Source organism: Halichoerus grypus, chromosome 9 (genome assembly GCF_964656455.1).
Source record: "Halichoerus grypus chromosome 9, mHalGry1.hap1.1, whole genome shotgun sequence".
NCBI classification, from domain to species: domain Eukaryota; kingdom Metazoa; phylum Chordata; class Mammalia; order Carnivora; family Phocidae; genus Halichoerus; species Halichoerus grypus.
The window spans coordinates 111,192,882-111,206,469 of record NC_135720.1 but is presented as its reverse complement, the minus strand read 5'-3'; the positions used below and the strand labels follow the sequence as shown (position 1 = coordinate 111,206,469).

The 13,588-nt window shown below is 43.3% G+C and overlaps 1 protein-coding gene across 3 annotated transcripts in view; it reads left to right on the top strand.

The window, feature by feature from the left end:
• Window positions 1-3,355: 3,355 nt before the first annotated feature.
• CMTR1 (cap methyltransferase 1) overlaps window positions 3,356-13,588 on the top strand; it is a 51,453-nt gene continuing 41,220 nt past the window's right edge. The window contains exons 1-2 of one of the 3 annotated variants that reach the window (XM_078055387.1): window positions 3,356-3,548; window positions 5,508-5,645. In XM_078055387.1, coding sequence (XP_077911513.1) covers window positions 5,513-5,645 — 133 coding nt within the window. In that variant the 5' untranslated portion in view covers window positions 3,356-3,548; window positions 5,508-5,512. The remainder of the gene's footprint in view (window positions 3,549-5,507; window positions 5,646-13,588) is intronic. The other 2 variants (XM_078055386.1, XM_036074356.2) reach the window with 2 other exon arrangements.

The window sequence follows — 13,588 nt, the reverse complement described above, 5'->3', positions numbered from 1 at the left end:
GGACAAGTTAAAATGCCACAAAGTTCATTGTTCTTACTGAAATCGTTTTTCCTGAGGAAACCCTCCTTTGACTGTTGCAAGTCTTTGGTTAATTTCCAAAGTTCTAAAAAAAATTGATTTTGACAAATTTGCCTGTGTTTTCTTTGCTTTCAGGAAGACTATTTTTAGAGGTCCTTACGATGCCATTCCAGAAGTTGGAATTCCTAAATCTTTTTTAAGGGGTTGCTCTAGGGATTACAATATGTGTACTTAACTTTTCACAGTCTATTTAGAATTAATATATTACAACCTTTGGTGGAATATAGCAACCTTGCCACCTTATAGGTTATTTTGCCCTCCCCCATTTATGTTATAATTGCCATACATAGAGTACATCCACATCCATTGGAAATCCATCAGACAATGTAATATTTTTTGCTTTCAACTCTCATGTGAATTTTAAAGAACTTAAAAGAAGAAAAACGTTTATGGTATTTACCTAAATATTTGCCATTTTATCATTCTTACTCCATTCCTGACATTTCTGATGTGAAATTCACAGTTGCTCTAATTGTTGTTTCTCTATATGTGAGACTGTTTTTCTCTGACTGTTTTCAAGATATTTTCTTAGCCTTTAGTTTTCAGCAGTTTGATTATGATGCATTTGGGAATAGATTTTTTTGAGTTTTTCTTGTTTGGAGAGTGAGCTTCTGGAATCTATAAATTTATGGTTTTTTCCCCAATCATTTGGAAGTTTTCAGCCATTATTTCTCCAAATATTTTTTCTGCACCAAATATATTTTTTAAAGATTTTATTTAATTAATTGAGAGAGAGAGAAGGAGTGTGCGCTCGCGCTCACGTGCACATGTGGAGGGGAGGGGCAGAGGGAGAGGGAGAAGTAGGCTCCCCACTGAGTAAGGAGCCTGTAGTGGGGTTTGGTCACAGGACCCAGGATCATGACCTGAGCCGAAGGTAGACACTTAACTGACTGAGCCACCCAGGTGCCCCTGTTTTTCTTTTTATATTGAGTGTTATATATTTTTGGGGTATAAGTCATTTGTCAGATATACGTATTGTGAATGTTTTTCTCTCAGTCTGTGGTTTGTCTATTCAATTTCTTAATGGTGTCTTCTGATGATGAGCAAAGCCTTTTATTTTGATGAAGTCTATTTTAACAATTTTTTCTTCTGATTAATGCTCTTTGGGTCTTTTGTGAAAAACTCTTTGTCTACTCCAAGTCTGCAAGGATATTCTCCTATGTTTTCTTTTTTTTAACTTCCTTTTTTCCCCTGTAGAGATATAATTGACATATAGTATCAGTTTAAGGTGTATAACATAATGACTTGATATATGTATATATTGTGAAATGATTACCACAAATACATTAATATCATCACCTCACACAGTTCTAATTTTTTCTTGTGATGAGAACTTTTAAGATTTACTCTGTTAGTGACTTTCAAATATACAATACATTATTGTTCACTATAGTTGCCTAATGTTTTCTATTACAAACTTTATCATTTTTGCTCTTATATTTAGGTCTGATCCATTTGATTTAATTTTGCATATGGTATAAGGTAGAAATCAACATTCATCTTTTCTCTATATATTTATCTAAGTGTTCCAGCACTATTCATTGATTTTACTCATATATATTAAAAACTAATTTTATCTTTAATTTTCCTATTTTTAAATGCATTGTTTAATGCTTTACTCTAAAATTACAAAAAAAATCACAAAATTTGTTAAATAATTATATTTCAATATAATTGATATCCTTAGTAATTCTATATATTGTATTTTATGCCCTTCAATTTATTATTTTGAGAATGGGTCCATAAGCTTTAAGATTACCAAAGGTGTCCAAAACACACATATGTTAAGAACCCCTGGTGAGGTAGAAAAACATTTAGCTTTAGAATCAAAGAGACCTAGGTTTAAATGCTCATTTGCTGCTTCCTAGCTCTGTGACCTTGGGCACATCACTTAACCTTAATTCATCTTCCATACTTCCGCAGATTCAATAAATATCTACTGAGCACCTACTACCAGCCACTGTATTAAATCTTGTGGATTTTATGGATTTAATACAGACAGACGGAGATAACCTTTCCTATACAAAGTTTACAACTGAGTGGGGGAGGCAAGTGAGTCAAGGGGTCATTACACAACACACTGAGATAAGTGCTTTGATAGCAGAAGGACAAAGCTATGGGAACTCGGGGGTGGGATTCCCAACCCAGACTTGTAGAGTCAGGAAAGATTTCCAGATAAGGATGCTGAACACATCTCAGGGATAAGTGGACATTAGCCAAGCAAAGGGGGAGAAGAGCTATCCAGGTAGGGGGGTGAACCCTTAAGAGACATGGGGATGGGGAGAAAGGACCAGTAACATAAGGCAGGACTGCAGACTGGGTCAGACTGACATTTTGTAGCCATCTTAAAGACATTAACTTCACCCTAAGAGAAATGGGAAGTCATTGATGAGTTTTAATCATTGATAGGTTGTGACAGAATCAGAATAAATTTTTTAAAATTCTACACTACAGGCATCACCACTGGAGACAGGAACAATGATTTGGAGATTATTGGAGAAATCCTGTCCAGAGAAGGTGAGTGCATGGGTTGTGGCAATGGGGTGGAGAAGAATGTATAGATTTGGGAGGCAATTAGGTGGTAAACTCGGTGAAGCCTCATATTGGAGGCTCTGGGAAATGAGGGAGATGGGGCCATCTCAGATTTCCAGTTGGACCAACAGGATGAATGGTGATGCCATTCACTGGAAAAAGAGCAGGCTTACAGGAAAACATAAAGTCAGATTTGAATTTATGGGTGTGAAGTGACTGACTGAGGATGTTCCGCAGACTTTTGGCCATATTGGCCAGAAAACTGGAAGAGGGGTTTGGGATGGGAAACCATCTGTTTCCATATGGTAAGATGCCATAGGCAGCATTCCTTCTCTCCTCCCGACCTTCGTTCAACATCTGTTGAAGATGTATTATACGCAGGATGTTGCGGATACAGCAGTGAACAAGAACACTAGGTTTCTGCGCTGAGCCAGTTCACCGCACCGTTTACCTCTCTCAACTTGCTCTTAATCTTTAAAAATGAAAATAATAATGAGAACAAGTGAAATGAGGTGATGTGACGACACCTGCTCTTTTAATTTTTATATTTGTTTCTCGTCCCTAGAGCGAGAAGAGAAGATAACTCTGTTACTTTTGCTTTGTATCCTTCCCCGTAGGCTCTTCCGCGCAGGCGCCCTGGACGGCCCTGGTGGGGGTGGGGCGGGCCCGAACCTGTGTCTTCTACCCCGGGGCCAGGACCCGGCCGCGCGGAGGGCGCGGGCTGCCCGTGACGTCATCAAGCTGCGCAGCCCGCAGGGCGGGACCCGAGCGCGACAGCGCGGCCGGCGGACCAGGCTGGCTGGTGGGGAAACGAAACTGAGGGAGGAGGCGGCGGCTCTGGCAGCGGCAGGGCCAGGCCTGGTGGCGGCGGCGGCGGCGGCAACGGCGGCCTGAGCCCCCCCTCTCCGCTCCCAGGCAGCTCACCCTCTCCCCTCAGCGTGAGTGCCGACGCGCGGCCTGGGGGGAGCGAGCGGGCGGGCGGGCGCGCGGGCTCAGCATCCCTCTCCCCTCCACCGCCGCCTTGGCCGCGCACCGGCGGTGGTGACCCTCGCCGCCCCTTCTCTCTCCCCCACTTCCTTCAATCCTCCCCTGCCCCCCACCTGCCCCTCCAGCTCCCGGCAGCCCGAGTTGCCGCCGACAAACGTCTCTGCGCACACATTCACACACTCACGTTGTTTCCAAATGAAAAGAGTGGCCGGGAGAGATAGGAGCTCATCTCCTCTCTCAGTGAATAAGGGTGGCAGTGCGAAACCGACACCCTGGGAGAGAAGGCTGGAGAGGGGATTTGAACCCCATTTTTGGGAGAGCAGCAGGTAGAACCAGGCCTTTTGCCTTCCACGTAGAAGTTCCCTGCCTGGGCACATTCTCCTGGCCTGTGTCGGTCACTTGAGCGGGGCACTGGTTAAGGTGTGCGGCCTTCCCTCTCGGGCCTCAGTTCTTTCCAGTGGAAAACGGGAGGGTTGGAGTAGGTGATTTGCAAGGCCCGCATCTAAGGTGGTTTGGGGAGGAGCATCAGTATCTCCTGCCTTTCACACAACAATTTACTCTCCTTTTTTTGCACCCACCCCAACGCAGTCCACATTGAGTTTCCCGTGCTTGCAGTCTCCCAGAGTCGCTAAGAATCAGATGGGCCTTTTTGCTTTTGTTATGGGCCTTTTGGGGGGCATTTAAGACGGTAGTTTAAAGTGAAACGTCGTTTTGCTTTCTCTTTGTTCAAGGCCCCCCGTTCTTCCCCAAGATAAATAACCCCTGCCTGTGGCTAGTAAGAGGCTGCCTCCTTAGTATAAGATTATGCATTGGGTTGACTGCTCATCCTTGAGCTGTAGAGAAGTGAAACATGTGATTCAGGGTTTTGTGAGGTTGAGGGGATCAGTGGTATCTTTGCATTTCATTGCTCTCTTGCTGCTGTGATCCATGTTAAAAGTCTGTTTTGTGCCCCTGCACCTCCCCTTCCTCAAGGAATTGCAGCCCAGCTGGTCACCCACCTGTTTGCTCCTATGTTTTGAGTTCTTTCTCTTTTCTGAGTCTCCTTATAGCCCATCAGTTGTGTGTAAACCACACTGTATTCACTACTACTCTTTAACTTGATCATTCCTTAAGGTTTCAGGATGTCATAATCACTTCATTCCATCTCATTTTTCCCCCCGCCATGCTTACCTCTCATGTACCTACCGATGGGCGTGGATGATGGTGACATGGTGCCTGATCGTCTCCATTCTTTTTTCATGGAGGTGTGTTGGTGTTAAAATTATTTTTACACCAGAGTCCTATGATGTGGCTACCTCCAGTTTGAATAATTTTCCCACCCTTCTGTTTTCTCAGTCCTAAGTCAACCAGTTCCATTCCTTACTCTCATCAAAAACTTTCCCAATTCTTTCATGTTTTTAAACATCTGAAATAAACCAGAACCAGTATTTGTATCATATTATGTAATCTCTTAATTGGTAAAATAATAATGGTGATGGGGCTATCATTCTGGGATTGTCCCTTCACCTTGGAAATATTGGTTGATACTCATTAGGTTTCATAATTAATGTCCAGTGTACGTTGTTGTCACACATGGCCAGTGTTGCATGATAAGTATAGAATAATAAGTACCCAAGGCTTTTTCCTCCTGCTGTGGCTTGTAGAGTTGATCCATGACTTTTGGTATCTGACGTCAAGGCTCTTAGGCCTCTGGTCTGTGAGCACCACACATTTTCCAGTAAAACTAACAGCTATTATTGAAGACTAGAGCTTGGCTAGCACCCTTCCTGGACCTCAATTTGAGGAAGAGGCTATTCAAGTGCCGACACTGGAAGCTGTTTGGAATTGCCAAATCCCATCCCACTGATGATTTATATTTTGGAATCCCTGCTCTGACAAGGGCAGCTGACTATCTGGATTTATGGTTGCAGTAACAATGAGGAGGAGAAATGATCCAGAATGCACTGCCCCTATCAAGAAACAGAAGAAAAGAGTTGCAGAGCTTGCCCTGAACCTCAGTTCTACGTCTGATGACGAACCTCCCTCTTCCGTCAATCACGCAGCAAAAGGTATGCTTGCCCATGTGATGTGAGGCCGCTGGCCATCTGGTTATTTGAATCCCTGGTGCCTGAATTGGGCAGAACACAGTCTGCTGCCCCTTCAGGGAAATCAGGCAACTTCTACAAACCTAATGAGAGATGTTGACTATAGGCTCTCTTCCTTTCTGCCCATTCTACTAGGAATGGACAACTTGTTTTAAATAAAGAATTGGAATTTTTACAGTAGTGCCTTAGTTCTGTGGCTGGTCTTTCAGTAGGTGGCACTCTTTTGCTGCCTTAAACCAGTTGGAAGTAGTGGTGAGCCCTGAGTGCCCTGTGCTCTTAATTGGTGTTAATGATCCTGGGGCTCTTTCACAGGGGATGGGCTCTTTGCTGCAGTGTTCTGGCCTAATTCCCCTCAGGTTTTTGCAACCTGTTTTCTCAATTCCCTCAACTGTTGTGATCAGAAACACCCAAATGAATTGGAGCATCCCTGTGTTCACTGTTGACATTAAGCTCAAAAGATTTCACTGATCTGGTTGAAACTAACATTTTGCTTTGCCTGTTTTTTAGGGTTATGGACATACACAGTGTCCATAGGTGCCTTTCTGTGAAAGAAATTGTAAGTGCCTAGGGGCTTGCTTCAAATACCAAACAATTAGAAGCAGCTTCATTTGCATTTACCTTGACGTGCCAGCTGTATTTATTTCCTAGGGCTGCTGGGGCAAAGTACCACAAACTGGGTGGCTTAAAACAACAGAAATTTATTCTCCATAGCTCTGGAGCCTACATGTCTGAAGTCCAGGTGTCAGCAGGGCCATGCTCCCTCTGAAGGCTCTTGGGAAGAATCCTTCCTTGCCTCTTCTAGCTTCTGGTGGTTGCTGGCAATCCTTGGTGTTCTTGGTTTATAACAGCATAACTCCAGTCTTTGCCTCTGTCTTCCCTCTGTGTGTCGTCTGTTGCAAATTTTCCTTTTCTTAAAAGGGCATCAGTCATTGAATCAGGGCTCACCCTAATCTAGTATTACATGATTTTAATTTGATTACATCTGCAAAAAGACCATATTTCCAAACATCATGTTCCCTGGTGCTGAGTGGACATAGCTTTTTGGAGGGACAGTATTCAACCCAGTACACCAGCATGCATTTTGGAGCCTTTGCTGGATCACTGGTCAATTAGAATGAAATTTGGCAACAGATGGGTGACTGAAAGGGTGCGAAGCATCCTTTGAGAGTGGTAGGAAATACAGTTTACAAGTGGTAGGCTAACTGAAGGGCAGTTACTCATCAGTTGTACTGAGAAGCTGGTTCAGAAAGAGAAGCTTGACAGGCAGTACAGCTGAAGCATTTGGTGCAGCTGTGGTCCCGGTTGAATGAGACTCTTACAACCTTGTGTGTGGAGATGTGAGTGCCTTTAAAGTTGTCACAGTGGATTCCAGGATAGCTGAGAAAGGCTGTATGTAATTGAGTTTCCTAAGTAGGAAGGCAAAAACATAGTGGCTGGTTCTAGGGACTGTTAAAGAAAGGGAGTTTTGCTTTTCAGCTGGGATTTGAGCAGCTTGGTGAAGGTAGAGTCTCCTTAGGTAGAGCTCTGGTTTATTGGGAGAGATGGCCTATAAGGGAAAAAGGGAGAGCATGTCTGGGAGAATAAATATACTCAGGTGCTGGAGGTATCTAGTTCTAAGTGGATCTCAGGGGGCATCTTCTTGGGATAAAGAGAGGGTAACTGACAGGTAGAGGGAGGCATATGGTTAAGGATCTTTTAAGGGAACCAGTCTGATTTAAATTTCAAGCTTTTAAAATTGACTGAATTGAGATTGTCCACCCCCCCCCCCCACATTTCCCTTAATTGTACCTAATAGCGTTAACCTTTTCTGGAGGTAGCACCATGTGAGTCAGTTAGGATTGACTATGCTGTTGTGTGTACAGAATGGAAATCTAAATGGCCAGTACCTTGCATGCATTTGGCAATATATGCCATTTGGTACTTTTCTTTTTTTTTAGAGGGAATGAAAGAAAGAGAGGGAGGGAGGGGCAGAGGGAGAGAGAGACTCTTTTTTTTAAAATTTTTTTTATTGTTATGTTAATCCCCATACATTACATCATTAGTTTTAGATGTAGTGTTCCTTGATTCATTGTTTGTGCATAACACCCAGTGCTCCATGCAGAAGTGCCCTCTTTAATACCCATCACCAGGCTAACCCATCCTCCTCCCCACCCCAGAACCCTCAGTTTGTTTTTCAGAGTCCATCGTCTCTCATGGTTCATCTACCCCTCCGATTTCCCCCCTTCATTCTTCCCCTCCTGCTATCCTCTTCTTTTTTTTTTCTTAACATATATTGCATTATTTGTTTCATAGGTACAGATCTGAGATTCAACAGTCTTGCACAATTCCCAGCGCTTACCAGAGCACATACCCTCCCCAGTATCTATCACCCAGTCACCCCATCCCTCCCACCCCACCCCCCACTCCAGCAACCCTCAGTTTGTTTCCTGAGATTAAGAATTCCTCATATCAGTGAGGTCATATGATACATGTCTTTCTCTGATTGACTTATTTCACTCAGCGTAATACCCTCCAGTTCTATCCACGTCATTGCAAATGGCAAGCTCTCATTCCTTTTGATGGCTGCATAATATTCCATTGTATATATATACCACATCTTCTTTATCCATTCATCTGTCGATGGACATCTTGGCTCTTTCCACAGTTTGGCTATTGTGGACATTGCTGCTATAAACATCGGGGTGCACGTACCCTTTCTGATCCCTACTTTTGTATCTTTGGGGTAAATACCCAGTAGTGCAATTGCTGGATCGTATGGTAGCTCTATTTTCAGCTTTTTGAGGAACCTCCATACTGTTTTCCAGAGTGGCTGCACCGGCTTGCATTCCCACCAACAGTGTAGGAGGGTTCCCCTTTCTCCGCATCCCCGCCAACATCTGTCATTTCCTGACTTGTTAATTTTAGCCATTCTGACTGGTGTGAGGTGGTATCTCATTGAGGTTTTGATTTGGATTTCCCTGATGCCAAGCGTTGTTGAGCACTTTTTCATGTGTCTGTTGGCCATTTGGATGTCGTCTTTGGAAAAATGTCTGTTCGTGTCTTCCGCCCATTTCTTGATTGGATTATTTGTTCTTTGGGTGTTGAGTTTGATAAGTTCTTTATAGATTTTGGATACTAGCCCTTTATCTGATATGTCGTTTGCAAATATCTTCTCCCATTCTGTCGGTTGTCTTTTGGTTTTGTTGACTGTTTCTTTTGCTGTGCAAAAGCTTTTTATCTTGATGAAGTCCCAGTAGTTCATTTTTGCCCTTGCTTCCCTTGCCTTTGGCGCTGTTTCTAGGAAGAAGTTGCTGCGGCTGAGGTCGAAGAGGTTGCTGCCTATGTTCTCCTTTAGGATTTTGATGGACTCCTGCCTCACATTTAGGTCTTTCAACCATTTTGAGTCTATTTTTGTGTGTGGTGTAAGGAAATGGTCCAGTTTCATTCTTCTGCATGTGGCTGTCCAGTTTTCCCAACACCATTTGTTGAAGAGACTGTCTTTTTTCCATTGGATATTCTTTCCTGCTTCGTCAAAGATGAGTTGACCATAGAATTGAGGGTCCATTTCTGGGCTCTCTATTCTGTTCCATTGATCTATGTGTCTGTTTTTGTGCCAGTACCATACTGTCTTGATGATGACAGCTTTGTAATAGAGCTGGAAGTCCGGAATTGTGATGCCGCCAGCTTTGCTTTTCTTTTTCAACATTCCTCTGGCTATTCGGGGTCTTTTCTGGTTCCATACAAATTTTAGGATTATTTGTTCCATTTCTTTGAAAAAAATGGATGGTATTTTGATGGGGATTGCATTGAATGTGTAGATTGCTCTGGGTAGCATTGACATCTTCACAATATTTGTTCTTCCAATCCATGAGCATGGAACGTTTTTCCATTTCTTTGTGTCTTCCTCAATTTCTTTCATGAGTATTTTATAGTTTTCTGAGTACAGATCCTTTGCCCCTTTGGTTAGATTTATTCCTAGGTATCTTATGGTTTTGGATGCAATTGTAAATGGGATTGACTCCTTAATTTGAGAGAGAGACTCTTAAGCAGGCTCCACGGAGAGCCCGACATGGGGCTCGATCTCATGACCCTGAGATCATGACCTGAGCTGAAATCAAGAGTTGGACACTAAACCCACTGAGCCACCCAGGCCCCCTGGTCCTTTTTCTTTTTCTGAAAATGAGGCAGGAGGCAATGGCAAATAAACACTGCTAGATTTCCCTGTTTTAGCTTATTTTAGCTTTTTTGTTGTCATAAAAACTGAGGGTTGGAGTCTGGTGTCTTCATCAGCAAGATTGCTCTCTGTGCCACTCCCCCTCATCCCATACTTGGCGTGGAATAAATGCTCAATAAATATTTACTGAATTGAATTGATAGAAGGCAATAGTAGGGGGCGCCTCAGTGGCTCAGTCGTTAAGCGTCTGCCTTCAGCTCAGGTCATGATCCCAGGGTCCTGGGATCGAGCCCCGCATCAGGCTCCCTGCTCAGCGGGAAGCTTGGCTCTCCCTCTCCCACTCCCCGCTTGTATTCCCTCTCTCGTTCGTTGTCTCTCTCTCTGTCAAATAAATAAAAAATCTTTACAAAAAAAAAAAAGGCAATAGTAGTATCTTTTCCAAGAAGCTTAAAATGCTTCACTTCTTTCATTTTGCCTATCCCTCCTCCATTCTACAGAAGATCATTTCATTAAGTACTTAGCATTTATATCATCTCTGTTCTGAATTGGCTTTTCTTTCTTTTTTTTCTTTTAAGATTTTATTTATTTGGGAGAGGAGCACACGAGCTGGCGAGCTGGTGGGGAGGGGTAGAGGGGCGGAGGGAGAGAGAAAAGCAGACTCCCCGCTGAGCAGGGAGCCCGACTCAGGGCTGGATCCCAGGACCCTGGGATCCTGACCTGAGCTGAAGGCAGACGCTTAACCGACTGAGCCACCCAGGTGCCCCCTGAATTGGCTTTTCTTAGGCATCCCCTGGATAGTGTGCCCTGGTAGTTTACTGTCTCACCAGAAGCTGTGTATCTGCTGAGATTTATATGCAGCTTTCCTAGTCCAGTCATTGCATTAAAGCAAATGTGTTTCCTTTTGCTTCAACCACTTCTACCTGGACATACTGTTGAACAGATGATTGAAAAATGCTCTTTAGGGTACACATAGAAAAACAAAAAAATAGTAGTTACTATTTCTGTCTTTCTGGGCCTTATTTGTGCTTTCTCTACTAGATCAGTGTGATGACTCATTAATAGATCTGTTTAATCAGTTTGTTTATTTTACTTTATTGACAAGTTAAGTGCATTGCCAGGTCAGAGATTGACATGTGACCAGAGTAAAGAAAAAAAGAGATGTTGTTGTAATGGCCGCTGTGGCATCATGTGTTCTTTTGAGTATTTTAAGAGTAGTTTGAAGGCGTTTTTAAGCCTAAATCAACTCTTGGAAATTTGCTGCTAAATAACAACCTTTTGAAGTAAAAAGGGGCAGATAGAGGTCATTTTGTTCTTTCTGGTTGTTTCTCTCAGGGAAACTGTAGTCTAGACTCCAAGACCATTTCCTTTTGTCCTTAGCTGTGTATCCAGTGTGGGCTCCTGGCCCTCCCACAGCATGTTGCTTTGGAAGTTGCCAGGCCCTTTTGCAGGCACCACACTAGTAGCGCCTTCCCCTCCACCAGGTTTAATTCTTCCCTAAATAGGCTATTCTCCCTGAAACACCATCGCTTTCCTGTCAGCCCAGATTCATGACCTTAATCAAAAACTTCCTTTATCGGTATCTGTTTAAATTGCTCTAACGAATTACCATTTGTCTGGCATGAAGGAGAAATTGAGTCTTTAAACAGGAATGAGTATATTCCACAGCAGTTGTTAAGCAGGATGTGTGGTATTTATTAAAATCCATAATTTATTCCTCTCTATCTGTGTGCTGCTCACCTTGGCCATTAGTGGTTGGAGCTGCCTCTCTGTATGTGCTGTCACTGTCATTTTTAATCTTGGCATGTTTGCCCTACTGTTCTGTTGCCATGTAAAAAATTTTGCCCTGCTGTTCTGTTGCTATGTGAAAAATTTTGAACTTTTCATCTTTAAAAATGACTTAAGAGTAATGATTTCTATCAGGTGGAGAAGAAATCTTAAATGAAAACTCTAAATAATGTTTATTATTTAGGTTTTAGAAGGGGAGCTCCTGGGGAGGTAAATGGGAATGCCACCCAGCTTTGGCAAGTTCTTAATGAAATGAATCATTTTAATAGACTGACCTTATTACTCCTGTTAATTTATATCTTCATTACAAAATTGTCTGCTCAGTGTTTGCTGAATTCTTATCAGTCTTGGGAGACGAAATCTCCCCTTTAGTTACTGCTGCAGCCATGACAGTTGTGTCCTTTCCATCTGAAAAGTGTGGCCCCAAAGGCCCAGGCGTGAAAATGGGCAGTGGCTGTGGCTGGCTGTGGGCATCAGGACTAGTCTAGGCAACTTTGTTTTAAATCATGTCAGGCTAAGAATTGGCTTCAAATACCACATGAAATAAAAGGGAAATGAGGCTTATCCAGCACACTTCTTGATCTCACAAAGAAATGCTTAGTAGGATGGTATTTTAGCTTCCGTTGACCTCACTCTCAGACCTCACTGGGTACACACATGTACACTGGGTAGCACCTAGGGAAGGGGAATGAAGTGGAACGATCTCTGTCCCAGAGCCTGGTGCTGATATTTTGCACCAGAGTCACCACTGATTTGCCTAATGAGCCCTCCACCCAAATTTGGTTCCCCCTGTCATTTTGGTCCAAGAATGGTATGAAGACAAAGAAAACAAAAGATTTCTCTTTGAGATCTGAGGGTGGTTTGTACCCTGCATGCCGAGGAATGATGTTCATACCATTGATGAGTGCCCACAGCTGGGTCCTCAAGCAAACTTGACAGCCTGGCAACTCCACCTAGAGCTGGACCAAGGGCACACTCTCCTTTGATAAGGATACCAGGTTTTCCTAACCTTTTCGTAGGTTGACTTATGAATCCCCAGAAAGCCGGTGAAAGGAATAATAACTGATCTAACATTGTAGCTTCTGGTTAGTCAGGACCCCAGATCCCTGGGTTACACAGAAAGAAACTTTAGGGCTGTGCTCAGGGAGCCACCCACATTCCTGGTACCTCCTCTTTCTGTACCAGTCAGTACAGATTGAAGGCATGGAAGCGACTGAGTGAAGAGAAGCTTCACCTTTGGAAGCACGGTTCTTTAGCATGTGGGCCCTCTCTTGTAGAGTGTGTCTCTTTCCCCTGCATGGGAGATAATAGATGAGAGACCCACGGTTAGACTTGAGCCACTCGAGAAGTCTTTCCCCTTAGATCTGCTGTCCTCTCAAGCTTGGTCTGGAAAGGAACCAAATTCTTCTCAAGGAATGGTACTTTATTTCTTTATAGCTTTATTTTTTTACTCTAATTTTCAAATGAATTTTATTTCAAATGAATCTTATTTCTCACACAGAAAATGCAGAAAAGTGCAAAACAGAAAATAAATATAACCTCACCTCACAGTTTCCATGGTTACTCTTATGTTAATGTTCTGGGTCTTTCCTTCTGAGTGGCACTCTCTGGCACTCTGTGACGTGTGCTGCGTTGGTCTGTGTAAGCAAGTCAGCTCCTTATTGAGGGAATTGGATAGCTTCCTAAGAGGAAGGGGTACAGTTGCCTGGGTGGCTCAGTCAGTTAAGCGTCTGTCTTCTGCTCAGGTCATGATCCCAGGGTCCTGGGATAGAGCCCCACATCGGGCTCCTTGCTCAGTGGGGAGTCTGCTTGTCTGCACCCCCCTCCCCCATGCTGCTCGTGCTCTCTGTCTCTCAAATAAATAAAGTCTAAAAAAAAAAAGAGGTAGGGGTAGATTTGGTGTCTCTCATATAGGGATATTCTCAACCAACATTTCTTGCTAACTGCTTAGGAGCCAGAATGTTGGTTT